Source organism: Gymnoscopelus braueri (assembly GCF_963280865.1).
Source record: "Gymnoscopelus braueri genome assembly, chromosome: 4".
NCBI lineage: Eukaryota > Metazoa > Chordata > Actinopteri > Myctophiformes > Myctophidae > Gymnoscopelus > Gymnoscopelus braueri.
The window spans coordinates 52,796,705-52,822,075 of NC_137605.1; the positions used below are offsets into that span (position 1 = coordinate 52,796,705).

Below are 25,371 nucleotides of genomic sequence, written 5' to 3' on the forward strand. Positions count from 1 at the left end.
TGTATATTGACATAGCAGAGGGGTGTGTGAGGCCTTGTCTGTTTGGAGGTAGTCCAACATTGTAAACATGTTGCACAACACCATAACTTGCTTTCATCCACTCAATGTGATATCTTAGTCCAACTTGTTTATTTTTTTTATTTTGTTTAATAAATTGCAAAAATAGCAGATATAAAGCTCACAATGTGACGCGATGCCATGCATTGTGTGCTTGTAGATGGGTTATTTATTTTCATTATTCTTTGTACGAGAAGTATAGGGCTTAAGTTTTTAACATGTCTGAAAAAACACAAGTGTGTGCGTGCTTGAGTGCCTTGTGCATGCACGCACGTATGTGGGGGGGGTTCTTAGCGTCTATCAGATATCAGGCTCCAAGGAAAAGGTTTGGGAACCACTGTTCTAATGTAGCAAAAATAAGATTCATATTTTCAAGTGATTATATACTATTCCCCATATGAATACACATTTGTATGTGTCGGCATATGAGTGTGACGAGCATGAGTGTGACAGTTTCATGGTTTGACGCTCCACCGGTTCAGGTTGCCCCGCTACCTGCCTGCTCGCCTCTCATTGGAAATGAATTACTAGGCGTGTCAGTCGCTTCCCATGTTTACACATCACAGAGCTGCATTTCTCCTCACACTGAGGGATACAACATCATGGAAAAGAAGATTGAGAGTGAGTTTGATGGGCTCATGCAGGGAGAGGAGAATGAGAAGTCTTCCAAGGTCTGCCTAATCGATGGTGTGAAGAAGAGGATAGATTATGTCCTGGTCTACAAGAAGGAAGAGAAGAAGACGGTGCATGAACTTGTGGTACAGTATCTGCCATATAACTTAAACCATAAATAAACAGTGTTTCAAGAGCTATTTAGGGTGTTTCTTTATCAAGGTAGACAAACACTTGGCCGGAGGTACTCGGGATACACAGAGGCTCTCGGCACCCTCACATCGTGCACCCCAGCAGAGAGGCGCACTCAACTGTGTCTCGACTTTGCCAGGAAGCTGTTTAAGTCCAACTTCAGAAACTGGCTACCCCGCCTCAGGAGGGAGATCTCGGTTCGCCGAACAAAAAATGGAGACGATCTCTTACATTGCCGAACTGAGAAATACAAGAAATCACCAATCCCATATATGTGCAGACTTTTAAATGATATTTTAATGGCACCTGTCTTTTTAAACATCTGTGATCATGCTGAAAGCTGAATAAACATAAACAAAACAAAACAAAACAAAACAAAACAAAACAAAACAAAACAAAACAAAGCAAAACAAAACAAAACAAAACAAAACAAAACAAAACAAAACAAAACAAAACAAAACAAAACAAAACAAAACAAAACAAAACAAAACACGGATGATGATTCATGAAAACAAAACCTCAACTTTGAGGCTGGGGTGAAAGTGGATTGACTTTTCTTTCCTTTTTTTTTTACTATCCCAACCATCATCAATTTATTGTGTTTCCCCTCCTGCATCCCTGCACACACCCATTCCATTTTCATTTCAAATTTTCATTTTATTTTAAGTGCTTGGTGCCCCATTGCTGATGTTACTGCTATATTTATGCCTATATTTACCCTGCAGGCTTAACAGAGTGTTCATAATGTAGATTCATACTGTATTATCTCAGAAGGGCAGTAATTGATTCATATCTTTCAGAGACAATGGTGCAGCATTCAGACCAAGGAATCAGTGGAGATGGAGTGGAAGACGGTGTCCAATTTCAAGAAGGTGATAAAGATACACAGGGGAACTTTTGTAAACTTCCTTCAGTGAGCTAATATTTAATCACAAAAGCCAGGTGTAATTACAATTACCCCACAACTGCAGCACACCTGCATGATGTTGTTTATTTAATAGAAATAAATAAATATAGAAAGAAGAAGCTTTTTGGGACACATTTTGGAATGTCCTTCCGGAAATCTCCTTTCCATTTGATTCTGGAATAAAATGGAAATGAGATTTCCGGAGGGAGGGTTTACCAGGCTAAGAATGTCTAGTGATAGAACCAAAAAGGAGCGCCCCGCGGAGTGCATATCGCCACCAGACCAGGTGGCCTTACCCAGGGCTGTGTAAGTTGTGAATTGCTATTGCTTCTATGACATACCGTTCAACTTTTAGCATTTGTGGCACCCTGTATGGTCAGAAGTGAATGCGCTTTTGAAGGTGTGCTCTATAACAAACAATCCCAGTTTGGGTTGATTGGATGTCACATTCATGATATATAGCCAAAATGGGCATGACCTTTATGGGGAGTTGTGTCAAGGAATCCAGGAATAAATGCATTGTGAATGTACAAGTTAGGCCAGAACGTGGAGTGGGCTGGTATAGCCCACTTTGCAAAAGTGGGAATTGTTTTTGATTCAAGGTGATGACCACTTATGTCAATGATGACCCATTGCTGATGTTCCATATATTTATATATTTGCAGGCTTGACAGATTGCTAAAACTGTACATTCTGTATTATCCCAGCACTGAATAGCCACCAGAGACATGTGCTCTCTTCTCCCTGTCCAGGAAAAGAGACTGATATATGAAGACAAGCTGAAGAAGTTGGGGATGAAGCTGGAGACCACGGAATCAGTAAGTGCAAGGCAGCCTGCAGAAAGTGGCCAGACAGAGTTTTCATATTCCATTCCGATTGGCTATGACTGACTTCCAGAATTTCCAGAATCCTGGCGGAGACCTGCACACTTTTCTAGTCGTTATTTGACTCGGTAATGAGGTTAGATGCTTACGGTGATTAATGTTGTTGATGTATGTTTGTTTAGCCATTATTTGTCATGGGCAATAGGGATAGTTGCAGTAAGACACACGCCCCCATTTCATTGTCATACCCAAATTTCAAAATCTTCCTCTGCCCATCCATTTAACATCTTGTTTCAGAAGTAGCCTACAGGATAATTCTAGTATAGCAATTGCAACGTTCAGACAATACAGCAGAAAATGTGTTGTTTTATTATCATTTGGCTGCATCAACTGCTCCCATCAAAAAAGTAAAATAATTGCAGATATATCAGCCAAACCGATATATCGGTGAGGCTTCTTTTCCTGTGTTGTCAGACTCCCAACATGGCAACATTTCCTTTGTAAAAAAAAAATTCATGTTCAAGTTTTAACATTAACATTATAATTATCTTATCACTAATAATCATTATTGTCCCATTTTCCTTCAGAGTGAAGGAAATCTGATGTTTGTGAAGATCCACATGCCATGGGAGTGTCTGTGCAAATTTGCTGAGGAGCTCCACGTCAAGCTGCCCATCAAGGACCCTTCCAGCAAGGACCCTTCCAGCAAGGACCCTTCCAGCCAGGACCCTTCCAGCAAGGACCCTTCCAGCCAGCACCCTTCCAGCAAGGACCCTTCCAACAAGGACACTTCCAGCGAAGACCTGTGTACCAGCGTGGTGATGTTAGTATGAGTACGCCTACAGTAACTTAAGTAAAAGCATACTTGGCCATGCACTTAGATTTGCTTACTGGAGCAGGTGGGTAAATGCCGAAACCACAAACAATTTACTCTTCTTTAGCCAGCTCTTAATAATATAATCATTTTACTAGAAACTAGATAAAGTGCTCCTCGGAGCACAGGTCTCCGCCAGGTCAGGTAGGTTATTGTGGGCCAGCAATGTTCGGAATTCGCCAATCAGGATGGAATATGAAAAATCGGACGGAACTGTCTTGATCGCTTGACTATAGAGATAATGTGTAACGATTTGCATGATGTTTGGAAATAATGTGTAGGAGTAATATTTTTTATTAAAATAGTGTTTGCAAAAGTTGGCCTCCTGGTGGCGGTATAATAGGGCAACGTTAAAAGGGTTGCATTTGTTCCTCAACGTAGTGCGAATGTGCGTGCAAAGGTTCACCGCAATTGGACGCTGCGTTCATGATTTGCGGCATTTTGTTCAAAACGGGTCAAACAGGTCAGATATCAATCTTAGCCAATCAGGATGGAATATGAAAAATCAAACAGATCCGCCTTGATCACATGACTATAGAGATCATGTGTACCGATTTTCGTGAAATTTTGATGCAATCTGAAGGAGTAATATAAAATAATATGCTTTACATAAGTCGGCTGCCTGGTGGCGCTATAAAAGGCAGATGTGAAAAATGCAGGGCAAAGGTTTTTCCTCTAGGGAGTGCGCATACACATTTTTACACAGATCGGTGCAGTTATAGGTAAAAACACGAATCCATCTGTTATAGCGCCACCAGGAGGCTGCTTTGAACATTTTCAAGTGGCATTTCTTCCTCAGCCTGGTGGGAATGTGCATTTCACGGATATTGCAAGCTGTGTTCATGATTTGAGGCATTTTGTTCAAAACAGAGCATTCCTGCAAACTTTGGAAGCCAATCTTAGCCAAACAGGATGGAATATGAAAAATCTGAAAGACCGGTTTTGTTTAATGACTATAGAGACACTGTGTAACAATTTGTGTGATTTTTTACCAAGAGGAGTACTGTCAAAAAAAATATTTTTTCACAAATCGGCCTCCTGGTGGCACGCATGCAAGAACAAGTCAATGTGTTGACTCCAGTCTGAGAACTGCTGACGTTCACTTTGAAAGACAGAATGAGCATGATTTAACACTGCATGATTTAGCAATTGAACCAATAATCTGTACCTGGGTTACATGTATCCAGCAGGGACCTGCTCGGTGAATGTGCTACTACGCGCACAATGAACGAGAAGCCTGTCACCGTCCCCTTCAAGAATGCCCTGAAGGATTCTCACTTCAAAATCAACCGAGAGGACCCTGATAAGACCTTCACATCATCCATGAGGATCAGAATGGTAAAGTCGAGTTAATGTTATCACTCTCAAACTGGTTCAGATCATTTTAGTAGAAAATATCTCACACTTTCCTCCAAGTAAAATAACTTTTAAAGTATAAAAAGCATAAGAATACTTTATATAGTTTTTACTATACTTTAAAAGTAATTTTACTTGGATGAAACCAGTGAATTATTTCTGAACTTAAACTAGTGCTTAACCTATAGAGCACCAAAGTCTGTCTTAATTTACACATCCTACCTCACCTGGGTCCCATTCAGAATTCCCATAGACTTGTTTTATATAGCGTCAAAAAAAAATGAGCCCGGCGGTTTGACTCATATGGGTATGAAGCATCAACTGACGGCGAGAAAACCCTAATGTTATTTATATGAGAAGATTCTAAGACGACACAATGTTATTCTCCATAGAAAAATTACTTCCGTGACCCAGGGGATGAACGAGTGATGTCAGGACTTCGGTACTCTATAGTAACAACAGTTTACAATGTAAAATAAATATTTTAAAAAATAAAAATGAATAAGAGTTTAATAATAATCATGGAATAATATTTTTGCGCCGGTTCACTGTGCAAACACAGTGAAAAATGTGATATTTCACCCTCGAATAATCGGATATTCTAATACTTTTAGGTATTCGAAGTCGAATACCAAAAATCAGTATTCGTGAATGCCCTAACATCCAGTCAACTCGAAATTGAAATTGCATGTTGAGGGGCCTGTAAAGAGTGCGCCTCCAAAAACACTTTCACTTCTGCCCATAAGGCCATAAGGGTCACCACAAATGCGAAAAGTGACATTGTATGTCATAGAAATGCTGCGCCCTCCCCCAGCTTCCTTCAGTCCTGACTCCTGACTGCTGCAACCCACAATGTACACAGGCTTGGCAACCCAGCCTGGCGGGGATATGCGCTCTGCAACGTGCCCTTTTCTAGTTGGGTATTTCAGTTTTAAACAACACTGCAAAACATATTTATTTTATGTGCTGTAGGCTTACTACATCCTCAGCACTGTCATTGCAAAGGACGATGCAGGGTTCAACATCACAAAGTTGTTGGCTGATGGAGTGTACAAGGCTGCCTATCCTCTTCATGATGTGAGTGGATCATGTTTCACTCAGTTAGACACGCATCACTTTATTATTATTAATTACAGTGTCATTGTTTGTGGCCGTCAAGTGAGTTAACACCTCCACCAGTGGATCTCTCAAGCAGATATGATATCCAATCCCTCCTGAGCCTCAGCCATACTCTCTGAATTTATTATAGATCACCTCCATCTTAAAAGTGTTTCTAGTATTGCTTGCATGTGAAATGTGTGTGTTTATAGTGTTTTCTATCCCCCCATACCCACTCAGTGTAGCCTCAACAACAAGTCAGAAGAAGGAGAGAGGTTTCAACTCTACCAAAAATGGGTTCACCCCTGCAGCTTCTTCAAGACACAACCACTTCGTCGCATTAGGTAACTGGTCTCTTGTCCCACAGAAGCTCCATTAACACTAGAACCTACCAATGGCATGTTTCTGCAATTTTAAAGCAATTCATGACCACTGAGGTCAGCGCTACTGGACGATAGTCATTCAGACTGACTGGAGAGGTGTTCTTTGGCATGGGGACAATGGTGGAACCATTGAAGCATGTGGGGAGTGGGGACCACGATGGAAATGCCATTGCTATGCATAGACTGTAGGTATTATCCAGTAGAAAATTATTATTTTAATGCTGTTCACAGGGAGTATTATGGGGAGAAGATTGGCATATATTTTGCCTGGTTGGGATTCTACACAAGTATGCTGGCCTTCCCTGCAATCGTGGGCCTTGGCTGTTTCATTTATGGGCTCACGACTCTGCAAACAACCACCTGGAGGTACAGTATGAATCTGTTCATGTGCAATTACAGTATTTCACATTATTTTCAGAATTGTTTAACCATAACCCATGATAATATCACATAACATTAGTTATATAAATTAATGTTGTTAAATCAACCTTTTATCCGTTATGTACAATAACATACCTCATTAGTAGCTTGCTGTAAACAATGGTAGCGATGGCATGAGTTTATTTCATTCTGTTCATTGTGTAACCTCTCTTTCTTGTGATTGGACATTGTTTAACCTCTTTCTCTTGTGATTGGACAGTGTTTAACCATTCTCCTCTTTTATTGGACAGTAAAGAGGTGTGTGACCCAGAGATAGGTGGAGCTATAGTGATGTGCCCACAATGTGACAGGGAGTGTCCCTACTGGAGGTTAAACAGCACGTGTGCAACTTCTAAAGTGAGTGAAACAGTCCTTAAAGCTCAAAGCACGCACACACGCACGCACGCACGCGCACACACACACACACACACACGGATGGACGGACGGACAGGGGCAAAAACATAGGCTCCGGCCTTCGGCCGTCCGGCCTGGCGGAGACAAAAAGAGAAAGAATTGTGTGATAGAAACTCTGTGATAAAAAACATACACATACGTGTATGAATGTATGTGTATGAAGTACAGTATACCGTTTGTACAGTATATATGTATGTATGTATGTATGTATGTATGTATGTATGTATGTATGTATGTATGTATGTATGTATGTATGTATGTATGTATTTATGTATGTACAGTATGTATGTATGTGCATCTACAAAACCGTGCAGTTGGAGATCTTTATGAAACTGTCCTATTTAAATGTGATCCGCTACCCAGGGTTTCCAGTATCGCTGCTTTGAATGTGTTTTGAACTCATACACATCTAGGGACAGCTGAAATATATTGTATGTAAATAACTGTTATTTATTTCTTTTCCCAGACGCTTTGTATATTTGACAACTTTGGGACCCTTGTGTTTGCTGTGTTCATGTCAGTCTGGGGTGAGACACTCAATATCCTTCATGTCCTACATTTCATAATTTCTTTCATAATTGTCTCCGTCAGGCCGAAAGGCATGGCGAGAGTATGTTTTGCCCCCTGTCCGTCCGTCCGTCTGTGTGTCCATCTGTCTGCGGCGAAACTGTGCACACACACTCCCGGGATGCCAATTCAATTCCTCTGCCCCACATTTTTCACATGGGCCTGTAATAGCGCCACCAGGAGGCCGATTTGTGCAAAACCCATTTTTGGATATTCCTCCTACATTACTCAGAGGAGCACTTTTTCTAGTTTATTTTAGTACTTACTAATGGTCTCTCCCAGACTGGTTTAATCCTGTCTTTTTTTCCCTGGCTTTAGTGATGTTGTTCCCAAATATGTGGAAGCGGTACCAGGCAACGCTGAAATACAAATGGGATACCACCGAGTTCAGGGAACAGGAAGAGCCAGTTCGTCATGAATACTTGGACAAGTGTAGGCCTAAGCAGTTTGTTCACAGGACCAACCCTGTCACATTGGTAGGTTGCATGATCAAAACAACACATACAAATAGTGTAAGATTCTATTTGTGTCACATTGAAAATGTGGTTGCAGCAGGGTGAAAAAAATACATAAAAATGCAAAATTCATGAACAGCAACAGATACAAGATACAGGAACAGAAAAAAGCATGTGTTCAACATTCTGGGTTGACGACCCAGCCTGGCGTAGATATGCGCTTTTTAATGCTTTTTTTGTGTTGTTGTTGAACTTTTCTTGTTTAAGGCAATGTTATCCAAGCAGAGAACTTTCATGTAATTGTATTGTAGGAGAAAGAAGAAGTGCCTTATACAGCCTGTGGACGACGTGTTCGGCTTTCCATAGGAATAGTGGGCGTCCTGTTTGGGGTAAGGCTGATATGGTACTCCTATTTATCATTTAAATTGTAATATATAATAGCATGTTATATTTCATTACCGTACATAGCTATTTTCTTCAACCAGTCCACACCTGGATCGGCAGCAGATAATGAAGCTAGTTCACCTCCTTCTATGTACTAACACTATACTATAATAACACAGCATCACACATCATTATTTTCCTCTTCTCTCTTGTTCCCCAAGCTGCTGGTGATCCTGGCCATGGTAGTGGCTATCTATGTATATCGTCTGGCCGTGTTCATCACCGTCTCGGATCAGTGGCACAGCGGCTCCAAGTCCACTTTGTTGAAGTACTTGACACCACAGACGTTCACCTCGGTCACCGCTTCAATCATCAACTTCATCGCCATCGCAATCCTCAACAACGTGTACAGGAAGTTGGCTGTGTCGATCACAGAATTTGGTGAGGCATTGCCTTAAATGTTGATTCAAGGATTCCAGTTCAAGGCTTCTTTGTTCTTTCTTTTGCACAACACACAGTAAAACATAGCATGATATAGCCTACCCAATGTACCCATAATAAACAACATACAGACATATACAAGACACGTGCAGCATTGTTGTCACACCCTGTTTCACTGATCTGACACCTGAAAACAGAGATCCCACGGACCAAGACGGATTATGAGAACAGTCTGACCATGAAGATATTCTTGCTTCAGTGTGTTAACAGCTACTCTGCCTGTTTCTACATCGCTTTCATCAAGGGGAAGGTGGTTGGCTACCCAGGAGAGCCTGTTTATATCCTCGAACATTTCAGAAAGGAGGAGGTACAGTTTGTCATTTCGTCCATCAGTCATATTTGTTTTGTGGTGCTCCTGATGAATGGATGAAGGTTGTCGAGAATCAGACCCTGTAGCGTGAGGGATTAACTCCTCCTGGTGGACAGATGTTGTAGTACAAGTGTACAGATACATAAGATTAGAAATATTTTTTGTTCAGCTCCTTGGACATTGTAGCAGCATCAAACAATAAAATAATAATTTAAAACTAGAAATGTGCACTCCTCGGAGCGCACGTCTCCGGCAGGCCAGGTTGTCGACCCAGGCTTACCCTGCGTCAATCATCGGGTCTTTCTTTCTTTCTTTCTTTCTTTCTTTCTTTCTTTCTTTCTTTCTAAGAACAACACATATCTATTGAGAGAAATGTATATTGGTTGCAGCAACTTTGCTGTGTATCTTGGTGTTGCAGTGTGGCCCTCAGGGCTGTATGATGGAGTTGACCATCCAGCTGGCTGTCATCTTGAGTGGGAATGCCATCTTGAAAAACATCCAGGAGGTCTTGACATCAAATGCTGCTTTTGTCAGGTAATTAATTACTAATGTACGAAGTGTCATTAGCCAACAGCCTGGAGGGAGAAGCTTTAATGAATCCCTTTCATTTTCACAAATTGTTGAAGTAATTATTGTCTAGTGCTTACTATCTAGACTAGAGCTTACACAATGCATTTTCCTTGCTAACATTTCAGTACAATCTCCTCTCATATTCTATCCATTCTCCTGTACTCTGTACTATGTATATGTATTATGGTCTGTTCTGCTCATCCATAGGTTGGTGAAGAACTTGAGACGTCGGTGTTGTATGTGTCATACCAGTGTGGAGAAGACACGTTGGGAACAAGACTACCAGCTGGTGAAACACAATGAACTGGAAATGTTCTACGAATACCTGGAGATGGGTAAGGTGATGGATTTTGTATGTGAGTGCGTGTCTGTGTGTGCGTGCATGTGTGCATGCGTGCGTGTCTGTGTGGGTGTGCGTGTGGGTGTCAGTGCGTGCGTGCGTGCAAGTGTCTGTGTGTGTGTGTGTGTGTGTGTGTGTGTGTGTGTGTGTGTGTGTGTGTGTGTGTGTGTTTGCGTGCGTGCCCGCATGCCTGCGTGCGTGCGTGCGTGCATCTTATACACAGAAAGCATTGACTGATCACACATCTCATCTCCTAGTGATCCAGTTTGGCTTTGTGACTCTGTTCGCTGTCTCCTTCCCCTTGGCTCCGGTCCTGGCTCTGATTAACAACCTGGTGGAGATCCGGATCGACGCCTGGAAGATCACCACCCAGTGCCGCCGCATGGCACCAGAGAAGGCCCAGGACATTGGAGCCTGGATGCCCATCCTGAAGGGTATCGCCATATTTGCTGTGGTAACAAATGTGAGTGTTGACTCTCTTACTTTATGCCTTCAAAACAAAACAAAACCCAGCTCACATTTTTGTTGTAATCCATCTATTTACAGTATGCTGGCCCTCACTAGGAAGTTAGCCCTCACATTTAGCCTTCTAGTTATTCACTTTTTTGTAAGTGTCCCACTTTCTCTGTTCACCTGTTCACCACTTTATCTGTTCACCATACTGTTTACATCAGGGGTGGGCAACTTTGATGATGGAGAGGGCCACTATATTTCCACTCACTCCAGAGGGCCACATTGCATATACTGTCGGGCCGTTCTATGTCACACAAAAGTAGCAAAAATAGCAGATCTAAAAGCTCAAAACGCGTCGCGCTGCAACACGTTTTGAGCTTGTAGATCTGCTTTTTTTGCTACTTTTGAATTGGAATTCTGATTTATTTTTGTTATTTTTTAATTGGAATCCTGAAAAGTAAAATTTGTATTTAATTTCAAATGCATTTAGTTATACTTATGTTAACTTTATGAACTTAAATACAAATACATTGGACATAAAAAAGAATAGAATTGTAATACTAGTCATTAAGCTACTAATATAGACTGAAGTAATTAAAGCGGGTCACGTTTGCATGGTTGGAATTGTAACAGCTGAAATCAATAATATTCCCATATTAACCTGTGGGCCGCATTAAGTGAAGGTGGGGGCCGCATGTGGCCCCCGGGCTGCCAGTCGGCAGTCCTTGACACACACACACACACACACACACACACACACACACACACACACACACACACACACACACACACACACACACACACACACACACACACACACACACACACACACACACACACACACACACACTTCAGCTTACAAATTCAAGGAAACAGAGGGTCCCCGGTTTGTGGCCAGGCCCCTAGTCTATGTGTCAAAGTGTCCCTGAGCAAGACACTTAACCCCTCCCCAGGCGCTGCCCCAGTAGCGCCCGCTGCACCTGATACTATAGGATGGGATAAATGCAGAATGAACATTTAACCATATGTGCAAATATACAGTGACAAATACCCCAAGGAGTGGCGACCAAATAATTATCAGCCATATAATCACAATGTCACTGGCTCAGTTCCAGTTAGAGATGTCTTTCCCCCTCTCTGCTCTCTGCTTCCTGTCTCTTTACATTTTAGATTTTGTGGGCTTACCAATAGCCGAGTGGTTAGGGCACGTACCACATACAGTATATATGCCTGACAGCGGGTACCAGGTTCGGTCCCTGAGCCTTTTGCTGCATGTCACTTCCAGAGTCTTTCTCCCCGTTTCTCTCTCCACTATACTATATCAATAAAGGCAGAAAAGCCTGAAAAAAATATAGATTGAAATTCATGTTTTATGACTGTCAGTCGACAAAAACCTAAAAATGGGTCACATGCACATTGCGTTAACACGTTATTCCATTGAAAACAGGTTATTTCTGTGATTCATCAAAGTATGAATCCATGTTCATGGTCCACATTTAGTCTCATGGATTCTATCTCCTTCTCACTCAGGTGATGATCATGGCCTTCACGTCAGACATGATCCCTCGCCTGGTTTACTACTGGTCTTTCTCTGTCTACCCGTACGGAGACGGTAGCAACCCCACCATGGAGGGATACATCAATAAAACCTTGTCTGTGTTCAACATAGAGGACTTCACCAATCAGAGCAAACCAAGAGAAGCAAACACACCAGACTGGTTCTCCAACAGCACCACCTGCAGGTACGCAACGTAACATAATCCTGTCTCATTCAAGCTCTGTGGGTTGTGGCATCACTATGAAACTGAAGAGGTGAAGGGTACATATTGTCATATTCACTGTTGATATTCTGTACATAATCCATTCATATATCCATTGGTGATGTATGTACTGTACTGTCCATTCATGGGTGAATCTTTGAATCTTCTTCTTTTATTTTTGAGTAGGTAATATGTTTTGACCCCAGTTTACTCCCCAATTTAGTGGTTATGCCAATTGCTTCCTCCCCACACACATTTTTGTGTTGTCACTGCCGTCGTATCCTACTGACTCACTTGCCAGTGAGGAGCCCCCACCGGGAGGACGTAGAGCCTTCGCGCTACTCCTCACGCCCAACACTCCCTGCTGACAGGTGCCACACCAGCCCCATAGGGTTACATGCAATGACCAATATCACCCTCCCCTCCCGGCTTCTCTCCCCCGAACACGGGCCAATTGTGTTCACATAGACGCCCGACAAAGCCGGATGCACCACGCTGGATTCAAACCCACAACCTCTATGGTGGTGAGCAGGGACTTTCCCACTGCGCCACCCGAGTGCCTCCGTATATATTTCTTGATAGAATATATGTTAATATGTATGTTAACTCAGTCAGTTCAAGTGCAGATGTCTCATGTTAGACTCTAAGTCTATTTATTTGATCTTTATTCGGCCAAAGGCCAAAGATTATGTTTTCTCCCCTGTCCGTCAGTCTGTGTGTGTGCGCACGCGCGCGCGCGCGTGCGCGCGGGGGTGCGTGCGTGCGTGCGTGCGTGCGTGCGTGCGTGCGTGCGTGCGTGCGTGTGTGTGTGTGTGTGTATCTGTGAACCGCTAGTCTCAGGCACCGCTGGACAAATTTGCAGAAACACTCCCAGTAGGCCAACACTGCCACCCCCCCTCTTTCAAAATTCGGCTTCATGGTGGCACTATAGGAGGTCACTTCCTTCTATCCTATAACTCTTTAACCCATAGGTAGTACAATCAAATAAATTTTTTATGACGCAACTCCCCGTATAGGCCTAACCCATTTGTGCCTGACTAGATGTTCCGCCATTTCTTGTTTTCTTCGAAACACACTTTTTCAAATACTCACACAAATCTCTACCCCCGTCAGGTATCGAGGTTCCCGCTATCCACCAGGACACCCCTTACAGTATGAGTACAATAACTACTACTGGCTTGTCCTCACCGCCAGATTGACTGTTGTTGTTGTTGTAGAGGTGAGTAAAGAACACCACGAGACAGTGTCTTGCACCTGGCACAATTTACCAAAAAGTGGCGCAAAGTGTGATTGCTGGTTTCCAACCAAAGTTGTCATTTTCACACCCAGCGCCATGTTGTATATTGAAGGTTTATGTTTTGGCCTAAAACTCTTGTAGGTCATACAATAAAATGTTGGGCCTTGCCCATTTCCAACTAAATAGAACACCTAACGTTTTGCTACAACTAGATTTTCTCTGGAGTCATGTGGTAAACATGAATCAGTCAGATATCCCATATCAATTCCCCATTGCAATTGCCAGTGATTGGCATCCAAAGTTTGTGGGGGGGGAATCTTTTACCAAAAATGCCTAAAATCTTGAATGCAGCGTCCGGTCTACCCCAAATTTGAATCCCACATTGAGGGGACACTAAACAACGTAGAGCCAAAAATGATTTTACTTCCACCCATTGGGACACCACAAATGCTACAAAAGGCACTGTTTGTTGCAGAAACATGATTTTTCTTCAAATTAGGTTCAAAGGGTCTTGTGTGTCACAATAACTGTTAACCGAGTCTTGATACTCCATACGTTTGCTTGTAAGTGCCTTCACCATTCTGTCTGCGGGGACTAATTCTTACAAAGAAAATGCTATATATCATAACAACCAATTATACCCAAATTTAACTTGTATTTTGAATGGATGCTATAGAGTGCACCTCCTAAAGCAGTTTCACTTCTGCCCGTATTTACTCCCACTACTTCCTCGCGTCCTGACTGCTGCACCTCACGACTGACACAACCCTGGGTAGGCAACCCAGCCTGGCGGAGAGCAATGCTACAATTAATTATAGAATGGCATTATTGTACACATTTTTGTATATCGTATTATATCTGTCGGGCCGCCCGTCTAATGGCCTATATGATGGCTAATAACCGTCTATTCCCTTTACAGCAAATCTTGTACTTTGCTAAATCGTTCCTGTCCTACGCAATCCCAAACGTGCCCGAGGCCGTCAGGGTGCAGATCAAACGAGAGCAGCACCGGATTGAGCTGGCCTTCAAGGCCCTTGACGAGAAGGACAAGGAAGAGAAAGTATGTAATGTACTAAATTCAGTATATGAGAATTGCTGATAGTCGCTTTGGAAAGCAGAATGAGCGTGTAGATGCTACACGCTACATTGATTTGCTTATACGCTTCACGTACGCATTATAAATGTAACTTAGATAGCATAAAAAAATTAATGTAACTTCTCCTTGGAGTCAGGGAACCAGAAGACAGAAGGTCCTTGTCTTTCTCCACAGGTGTCAGAATTGACGCAGGGCAGTGAGCAAGGCACACAGGAGACGAAGGAGTCAGGGAACCAGAAGACAGAAGGTCGGGCCATGGAAGAGCAGGTTCAGGTAACTTATAGCATGTTATGTAGACAAATGCCAGGTCATTGTTGACCTGTTATCCTATAGTGTGTATAGTTTCAATGTACAGGCTGATAATAGGTTCTTGGTTTACTTTTGTATTAGTTCATTATTAGTGTGGTTGCCCTAACAGGGCAACCAGACTATAGTAATCCTCCGGCTTTATTATTAGTGTGGTTGCCCTAACAGGGCAACCAGACTATAGTACTTGATGAACTTTATTATTCTTTATAGATAAACATACTTTGCCGTGCTACTCCTCCCACAGTTTTTATCCCCCAATGTTGTGCCATATTTCAAAATGACCGGCTTCACCGGGAATCGTGTGCTTGTATTTTGCTAAGAGATTGGTTAAATATTTTAATTGATATTGATTTATTAGTGCATTAAATTTCCCCATCCGCTTTAATGGAAAAGTGAAAAAACTCAAATTCAAGTATTTTTTTCTCAGAAACCGTAAGAGCTAGAGTTACCAGATTTGGAGGGGAGGTTCATAATTTAGTCCAAAATTATTGAAAAAATAATTACACTAATCGGCCACATGGTGGCGCTATAACAACGCCCTTTACGTTTTGGCCTATAACTCTTGAACCGTAGGTCGTAAAATCAAAATTTATTTTTCCCTGGAATCCTTGGGTCACTACTCATCTCCCCATATAGGCCACGCCCATTTGCGTCTGGATAGATTTTTTGATATTGATTTATTAGTGCATTAAATTTCCCCATCCACTTTAATGGGAATTGCAAAAACTCCCATTCAAGTATTTTTTTCTCGGAAACCATAAGGGCTACAGTTACATGACTTGGAGGGGAGGTTAATAGTTTATTGCAAAATTATTTGAAAAAAAATCACACCAGTCGGCCACATGGTGGCGCTATAACAGCCCACTTTACCTTTTGGCCTATAACTCTTGAACCGTAGGTCGTAAAATCAAAATTTCTTTTCCCCTAGATTCCTTGGGTCATGACGCAACTCCCCATATAGGCCACGCCCATCTGGATAGATTTTCCGCCATTTTGAATTTTCTTCAAAACACACTTTTAGCTCCTCCTCCCACATATTTTGTCCAAATTTCACAAAAATCGGTACACATGATCTCTGGACCCATGCCATAAACGTCTCCAAGCTGAATTTTGAGAGTCCTTACGGTTCGTCCTTAAATGGCTTCCAAAGTTAGCGGGAGGGGCCCGTTTTACAAAAAAGGCCACAAATCACAAACGAAACCTCCAGTCAATCCCAAATTTGAGTCACATGTCAAGGGTGGTTTACTCAACGGATCCCCAAAAGCATTTCCACTTTGATTCATAGGGGTGCGCCACAAATGCGCAAAACGTAACCGTTTAATGCAAAAACATTATTTCGGGGTGGATCGATCCTCTCAAAATGAAACACAAGTGATCTCATGAGAGACGTGACAATGTAATTGGCGCAGCCTCCGACAGTATTCCTCCCAGCGTATTCCTCGAGTCCCGGCGGCCGCAGCCCACGACCGGCGTCGGCGCAACCACACTTTGCAATTGCCCTGAATTGCGACGCGTCTAGTATTAACATTGTTCCTGACAATGTTAAACTTTAAACCTTAACTCCTCCCACAGTTTTGGCAGCACACACTCGTGCCATATGTCAAAATGACCGGCTTCACCGGGAATCGTGTGCTTGTATTTTGCTAAGAGATAAGTTGTATTGTGTAATTGATATTAATTTATTAGTGAATTCATTAATCCCCATTGACTTATAATGGGAAAATGCAAAGACTCACATTCAAGTATTTATTTCTTTGAAATCGTAAGTGCTACAGTTACAACACTTGGACGGGAGGTTCAAAGTACAGTGCCCTAATTATGAAAAAATAATTACACCAGTCGGCCTCATGGTGGCGCTATAACAGTCCCCTTTACGTTTTGGCTTATAACTCTTGAACCGTAGGTCGTAGAATAACAATCTCTTTATCCCTGGATTCCTTGGGTCATAATGCAACTCCCTATATAGGCCACGCCCATTTGCGTCTAGATAGATTTTCCACCATTTTGAATTTTCTTCAAAACACACTTTTAGCACCTTTTCCTACAGATTTTGTCCAAATTTCACAAAAATCGGTACACATGATCTCTGGACCCATGCGATAATCTGGGCCGAAACAGAATTTTGATAGTCCTTACCGTTCGTCCGTAATTGGCTTCCGAAGTTAGTGGGAGGGGCCCGTTTTATCAAAAATGCCAAAAATCACGAACAAAACGTCCAATCGATCCCAAATTTGAATCATATGTCGAGGGTGGTTTACTCAACGAATCCCCAAAAGCATTTCCATTTTGATCCATAGGGGGCGCCACAAATGCGCAAAACGTAACCGTTCGATAAAAAAAACATGATTTTTGGGGGGATCAATCCTCTCAAAATGAAACGCAAGTGATCTCAGGAGTGACGTGACAATGTAATTGGCGCAGCCTCCGACGGTATTCCTCCCAGCGTATTTCTCGCGTCCCGGCGGCAGCGACCCCGCGACCGGCGTCGGCGCAACCACACTTTGCAATTGCCCTGAATTGCGACAATTCTAGTTAGTGTGGTTGCCCTAACAGGGCAACCAGACTATAGTACTCTATACACTTTATTATTCCAGCTAGATAAACAATACTTCGGGCTGCTACTCCTCCCACAGTTTTTATCCCCCAATGTCGTGCCATATGTCAAAATGACCGTCTTGACCTGGAATCGTGCGCTTGTATTTTGCTAAGAGATTGGTTAAATAGTTTAATTGATATTGATTTATAAGTGCATTAAATTTCCCCATCCGCTTTAATGGAAAAGTGAAAAAACTCAAATTCAAGTCTTTTTTTCTCAGAAACCGTAAGAGCTAGAGTTACCACATTTGGAGGGGAGGTTCATAATTTAGTCCAAAATTATTTTAAAAAAAATCACACCAATCGGCCACATGGTGGCGCTATAACAGCCCCCTTTACGTTTTGGCCTATAACTCTTGAACCGTAGGTCGTAAAATCAAAATTTCTTTTCACCTGGATTCCTTGGGTCACGACGCATCTCCCCATATAGGCCACGCCCATTTGCGTCTGGATAGATTTTTTGATATTGATTTATTAGTGCATTAAATTTCCCCATCCACTTTAATGGGAATTGCAAAAACTCCCATTCAAGTATTTTTTTCTCGGAAACCATAAGGGCTAGAGTTACATGACTTGGAGGGGAGGTTAATAGTTTATTGCAAAATTATTTTTTAAAAAATCACACCAGTCGGCCACATGGTGGCGCTATAACAGCCCACTTTACCTTTTGGCCTATAACTCTTGAACCGTAGGTCGTAAAATCAAAATTTATTTTTCCCTAGATTCCTTGGGTCATGACGCAACTCCTTATATAGGCCACGCCCATTTGCGTCAGGATAGATTTTCCGCCATTTTGAATTTTCTTCAAAACACACTTTAAGCTCCTCCTCCCACATATTTTGACCAAATTTCACACAAATCGGTACACATGATCTTTGGACCCATGCGATAAACATATCCAAACGGCATTTTGATAGTCCTTACCGTTCGTCCGTAAATGGATTCCAAAGTTAGCGGGAGGGGCCTGTTCTACATAAAAGGCCAAAAATCATGAACAAAACGTCCGGTCGATCCCAAATTGTAATCATATATCAAGGGTGGTTTACTCAACGAATCCCCAAAAGCATTTCCACTTTGATCCATAGGGGGTGCCACAACTGCGCAAAACGTAACCGTTTGATGCAAAAACATGATTTTTGGGGGGATCACTCCTCTCGAAATGAAAAGCAGGTGATCTCAGGAGTTACAGGACGTTGTCATTGGCCCGCTACATTTGTGGGAGGGGCTTATTTATTTTAGTGTGAGGGGCCTATTTCTTCAAATCAAAACGCCATGTATCACGAACACAGGATCCAATCAGCACCAAATTCGAATGGCACGTCAAGCGGCCTCCGACGGTATTCCTCCAAGCATATTCCTCAAGTCCCGGCGGCGGCGACCCGCGACCGGCGTCGACGCAACCACACTTTGCAATTTCCCAGAATTGCGACCCGTCTAGTATTAACATTGTTCTTGAACAATGTTAATAAACAATATTTCAAACTGCATCTCCTCCCACAGTTTTTATTCCCCAATTTCGTGCCATATGTCAAAATGACCGTCTTGACCGGGAATCGTGCGCTTGTATTTTGTTAAGAGATTGGTTAAATAGTTTAATTGATATTGATTTATTAGTGCATTAAATTTCCCCATCCGCTTTAATGGAAAAGTGAAAAAACTCAAATTCAAGTATTTTTTTCTCAGAAACCGTAAGAGCTAGAGTTACCAGATTTGGAGGGGAGGTTCATAATTTAGTCCGAAATTATTGAAAAAATAATTACACTAATCGGCCACATGGTGGCGCTATAACAGTGCCCTTTACGTTTTGGCCTATAACTCTTGAACCGTAGGTCGTAAAATCAAAATGTCTTTTTCCCTGGATTCCTTGGGTCACTACGCATCTCCCCATATAGGCCACGCCCATTTGCGTCAGGATAGATTTTCCGCCATTTTGCATTTTCTTCAAAACACACTTTTAGCTCATTTTCCCACATATTTTGTCAAAATTTCACAAAAATCGGTACACATGATCTCTGGGCCCATGCGATAAACATATCCAAACGACATTTTGATAGTCTTTACTGTTCGTCCGTAATTGGCTTCCAAAGTTAGTGGGAGGGGCCCGTTTTACCAAAAATGCCAAAAATCACGAACAAAACGTCCAATCGATCCCAAATTTGAATCACATGTCGAGGGTGGTTTACTCAACGAATCCCCATAAGCATTTCCACTTTGACCCATAGGGGGCGCCACAACTGTGCAAAACGTAACCGTTTGATGCAAAAACATGATTTTTGGGGGGATCACTCCTCTCAAATTGAAAAGCAGGTGATCTCAGGAGTGACATGACGATGTCATTGGCCCGCTACCTTTGTGGGAGGGGCTTATTTATTTTAGTGGGAGGGGCCTATTTCTTCAAATCAAAACGCCATGTATCACGAATGCAGGATCCAATCAGCACCAAATTCGAATGGCACGTCACGCGGCCTCCGATGGTATTCCTCCAAGCGTATTCCTCAAGTCCGGGCGGCGGCGACCTGCGACCGGCGTCAGCGCAACCACACTTTGCAATTGCCCTGAATTGCGACGCGTCTAGTTATTATTAGTGTGGTTGCCCTAACAGGGCAACCAGACTATAGTTCTAGGGATACTTTATTTCATGGTCTTCCAGATAAACAATACTTTGCCGCGCATCTCCTCCCACAGTTTATTTTTCCCAATTTAGTGCCATATGTCAAAATGACCGGCTTCACCGGGAATCGTGTGCTTGTATTTTGCTAAGAGATTGGTTGCATAGTTTTATTGATATTGATTTATTAGTGCATTAAATGTCCCCATCCGCTTTAATGTAAAAGTGAAAAAACTCAAATTCAAGTATTTTTTTCTCACAAACCGTATGAGCTAGAGTTACCAGATTTGGAGAGGAGGTTCATGATTTAGTCCGAAATTATTGAAAAAATAATTACACTAATCGGCCACATGGTGGCGCTATAACAGCGCTATTTACGTTTTGGCCTATAACTCTTGAACCCTAGGTCGTAAAATCAAAATGTCTTTTTCCCTGGATTCCTTGGGTCACTACGCATCTCCCCACATAGGCCACGCCCATTTGCGTCAGGATAGATTTTCCGCCATTTAGAATTTTCTTCAAAACACACTTTTTGCACCTTTTCCTAATTTTTTTTTCCAAATCTCACAAAAATCGGTACACGTGATCTATGCACTCATGCGATAAACCTATCCAAACGGCATTTTGATAGTCCTTACCGTTCGTCCGTAATTGGCTTCCAAAGTTAGTGGGAGGAGCCTGTTTTACCAAAAATGCCAAAAATCACGAACGAAACGTCCAATCTATCCCAAATTTGAATCACATGTCGAGGGTGGTTTACTCAACGAATCCCCAAAAGCATTTCCACTTTGACCCATAGGGGGCACCACAACTGTGCAAAACGTAACCGTTTGATGCAAAAACATGATTTTTGGGGGGATCACTCCTCTCAAATTGAAAAGCAGGTGATCTCAGGAGTGACATGACGATGTCATTGGCCCGCTACATTTGTGGGAGGGGCTTATTTATTTTAGTGGGAGGGGCCTATTTCTTCAAATCAAAACGCCATGTATCACGAACACAGGATCCAATCAGCACCAAATTCGAATGGCACGTCACGCGGCCTCCGACGGTATTCCTCCAAGCATATTCCTCAAGTCCGGGCGGCGGAAACCTGCGACCGGCGTCGGCGCAACCACACTTTGCAATTGCCCTGAATTGCGACGCGTCTAGTTATTATTCATGGAGATAAACAATAGTTTAGATCGTCTCTCCTCCCACAGTTTATTTTTCCCAATTTAGTGCCATATGTCAAAATGACCGGCCTCACCGGGAATCGTGTGCTTGTATAAGGCTAAGAGATTGGTTGCATAGTTTTATTGATATTGATTTATTAGTGCATTAAATTTCCCCATCCACTTTAATGGAAAAGTGCAAAAACTCAAATTCAAGTATTTTTTTCTCAGAAACCGTAAGAGCTAGAGTTACCACATTTGGAGGGGAGGTTCCTAATTTAGTCCGAAATTATTGATATAATAATTACACTAATCGGCCACATGGTGGCGCTATAACAGCCCCCTTTACGTTTTGGCCTATAACTCTTGAACCGTAGGTCGTAAAATCAAAATTTATTTTTCCCTAGATTCCTTGGGTCATGACGCAACTCCCCATATAGGCCACGCCCATTTGCGTCAGGATAGATTTTCCGCCATTTTGAATTTTCTTCAAAACACACTTTTAGCTCCTCCTCCCATATATTTTGTCCAAATTTAACAAAAATCGGTACACATGATCTCTGGGCCCATGCGATAAACATATCCAAACGGCATTTTGATAGTCCTTACCGTTCGTCCGTAAATGGCTTCCAAAGTTAGTGGGAGGGGCCCGCTTTACCAAAAATGCTACAAATCACGAACGAAACGTCCGGTCAATCCCAAATTTGAATCACATGTCGAGGGTGGTTTACTCAACGAATCCCCAAAATAATTTCCACTTTGATACATAGAGGGCGCCACAAATGCCCAAAACGTAACCGTTTTATGCAAAAACATGATTTTTGGGGGATCAATCCTCTCAAAATGAAAAGCAAGTGATCTCAGGAGTGACGTGACAATGTAATTGCCGCAGCCTCCGACGGTATTCCTCCCAGCGTATTACTCGGGTCCCGGCGGCACCGACCCGCGAATCGCGTCGGCGCAACCACACTCTGCAATTGCCCTGAATTGCGACGCGTCTAGTTAGATCTCAATGTGTCAGGACAAAAATACAAACAAGATAACATGTACAGTTTCCAAAAATGTTTCATGTGATGTCTTTGTGACATTTTACTTGACGATTGATATTATACTTAATAATTGTGAATAACGATTTAATTGTGATTTTGGCATTGAACATTGGAACATACATACATTCTGTTTGCTTTTTAGGCGTTGTAAACAAAAGCTACACAGGGCAAATATGACAAATAACTTAAATGTACACAGCAATGACTGACAATGACTGTTAACACATTGACTGGCAGATATTAAAACATCATTTTGTATCTACTTGCCAGCGTTTATTACCTTAAATAGGCGATCTTTGAAAAGCCAAGTCATCAGTGCCCATACCCTAGGTGGGGTTGGCGAAAGGGCCCACTTTGTGTGGAGTTTGCATGTTCTCCCCGTGTCTCCTAGGGTAGGTACCCTCACAAAAACATGCAGTAGGCCTAATCCTGGTCGCTATACCGCCTCCCCCTTGATAGCCGGGGCGCCTGATCGAGGGGAAAGGAACTGGTTGGAATAACGTGTTCCTTCCACGCGCTACGTCCTACCGGGGAAACTCCCCCCTGTCAGGTGATAAGAAGGCTAGTTGGCTCTCATGCAATGAAGGAGGCATGAGCTCGGCTCTGGGCTTCCTAGGCTGGCAGGGGGAGTGTAGCGCCCAGGATCACTTAGACAATTGGCACTGGGTGAAAAAGTGTTGCAAAATCGTGGGATAAAAAATAAAAAAATGCTTTCAACATTGAAACAACTCTGACGATTATGATGACAATGATCTGGAGCATCCAGCTTTAGAGGCACCCTGAAAAAAAGTGCATAAACGCAAGGCAACCTGCATTTGCAAAAACAGCCAACAAAACGCTTCATTCACATGGATATCAGTTTCCACACCCACAGAGGTTAAAACCGATGTGTCCGATGTGATCGGCCCTTTAAGCTAACAACACGTTGCGGCGCAGCGCGTGTTCTTGTCAGTAAGCAATGCCATCGTGCATTGGAGTATAAATGAAGGTTACCTTTTGTCTAATCTCTCAAGAACAGATTCTGCTCTGCAGTCAAAAACAGCAGAGGGCGCTGTTTTTCCTTTTCATTTGGCGATGGGTTCCCAGATTGCCTTTTGTCTTTCTCTTCAGGTGTCTGCGCTGATAGAGGGCAGGGAGCGAGCCACACAGGAGGAGAAGGAGACAGAGAACCAGAAGGCAGAAGGTCCTTGTCTTTCTCCCCAGGTGTCAGAATTGAGGCAGGGCAGTGAACAAGGCACACAGGAGGTGAAGGAGATGGAGTCAGGAAACCAGAAGACAGAAGGTCAGGCCATCAAAGAGCAGGTTCAGGAGGACAGTCTGAAGAAAAAGCATCTTCCCACAGCTGGTCCCACACGTCGATTTGCACCGGCTGGCCACAGAAACTGAGCTCGACATTCTGGGTGTCACAACTCCATCTGGGCAGGTCAGAAACTGGCTGAGGGGAGTGAGGTGAGAGGGCCAGGAAACTCACCACGAGAGCCGAGCAACTGCCTTGAAGCTACTGTACAGGACATCAGTGTCATGGAGTACGCCTCACTCAGCTGGATGAGCGCTCCACCTACACATCTTGGCCTACTTGACAGCATCCAAAAGAAGGCCTTCAAAATAACTGGAGTGTACCAGGATAGATACTACCAGTACAAAACTCTCCATCCCCAGCCCTATCCATATGTAACCGGGTGGAGCTTTTAGTGTATGTTATGCCTTATTCCCCCTGTAGTATGTGTGGGTGTGTTTGTGTCACTGACACCAATTGATGTGATTTATTGTGTTGTTGAGTGCAGGTGTGAGACTTGGTGCATCAGGATTGGTGAGCCAATCTGATGCAGTCCAATAATGGTCTGGGTGTGCTTTTAAAAGATTTGTTTTGCACAGGCAAGCAGAATGATCCAGCATGGGGTCAATAATGTGACTATATGTATATTGTGAGTTGGGACTTTCTGCAATGATCCACTCACTCTGCTTGTCCTGTTGGTTTATTACGTGCACGGTGCACATACTGTAATGATAATGTGTTATAAGTATTGAATAATTTTATTCTGTATTGTTTAACCCACTGAATACAGTAAGATTGGTCCTTCCTCCGTGCATGCCATGTAGAGTTATATTGCAGTAACCTCTCAGTAGTTGTGTGCTGCTATATGCAGTGCAGTGAAACTAGTTATAAGAGCTCACCAAACTAACTACCGTAATTTTCGCACTATATATAAGCCGCACCTGAATATAAGCCGCAGCAGCTAAATTGAATGATTTGTACATATATAAGCCGCACTGGACTATAAGCCGCAGGTGTAAAATCCATAGATTTAGGAGGTCCCCTAGTGGCCGTTAGCTGTAAAAATCCATAGATAAGCCGCATCGTTATATAAGCCGCATGGTCGAAAAATGGGGAAAAAGTCGCGGCTTATAGTCCGAAATTTACGGTACTAGTAATAGGAAAAGTCCTCTGTGTGCTGTGTATTAACTTCTTTACTTTTCTTTACTGCTGCATACAATTTAGTGTATGGTATCTTGAGGATGATTGGAACTCATTTATGTGCTGTAATGTGGCCTAAATTGTAACTGTAAATAAAATGTCAGTCTTGTGACTCCTGGTGTCTGGTGCCAGCTCTGTTAAACTACTGTTTTGCTCAAATTAAACTGGTTTGTTGGTGTAAATCCAACTGGCGTAGTTGAATAGTGTTAAGTTCATGTATTTAGTAACCCCTATTTGGGCCCGGGGTGCTGCACAGACCGCCGGGATTCTGCTCCCTCCACCATACACCATAAACGGCGAGCCTCAGTCTCCAGAACATGCACCTTGGACAGAAACTTTCTCCACACTGCTGTCAGTGTGTGTGGAACAG

General features: G+C 42.7%; 1 protein-coding gene across 1 annotated transcript; it reads left to right on the forward strand.

Moving 5' to 3' along the window:
* Positions 1–497: 497 nt before the first annotated feature.
* Positions 498–24,708, forward strand: LOC308083654 (anoctamin-6-like; the record flags this gene model as incomplete). The annotated part of the gene is made up of 22 exons (XM_080425971.1): positions 498–815; positions 1,662–1,733; positions 2,521–2,586; positions 3,180–3,415; positions 4,654–4,804; positions 5,795–5,899; positions 6,161–6,264; positions 6,535–6,669; positions 6,975–7,080; positions 7,604–7,664; positions 8,023–8,180; positions 8,471–8,548; positions 8,765–8,984; positions 9,182–9,351; positions 9,773–9,888; positions 10,132–10,259; positions 10,522–10,727; positions 12,248–12,459; positions 13,591–13,696; positions 14,634–14,774; positions 14,943–15,083; positions 23,636–24,708. 22 exons carry the CDS (start codon positions 498–500, stop codon positions 23,909–23,911), a joined length of 3,306 nt encoding a protein of 1,101 aa, XP_080282097.1. The 3' UTR covers positions 23,912–24,708.
* Between the last annotated feature and the right edge of the window lie 663 nt (positions 24,709–25,371).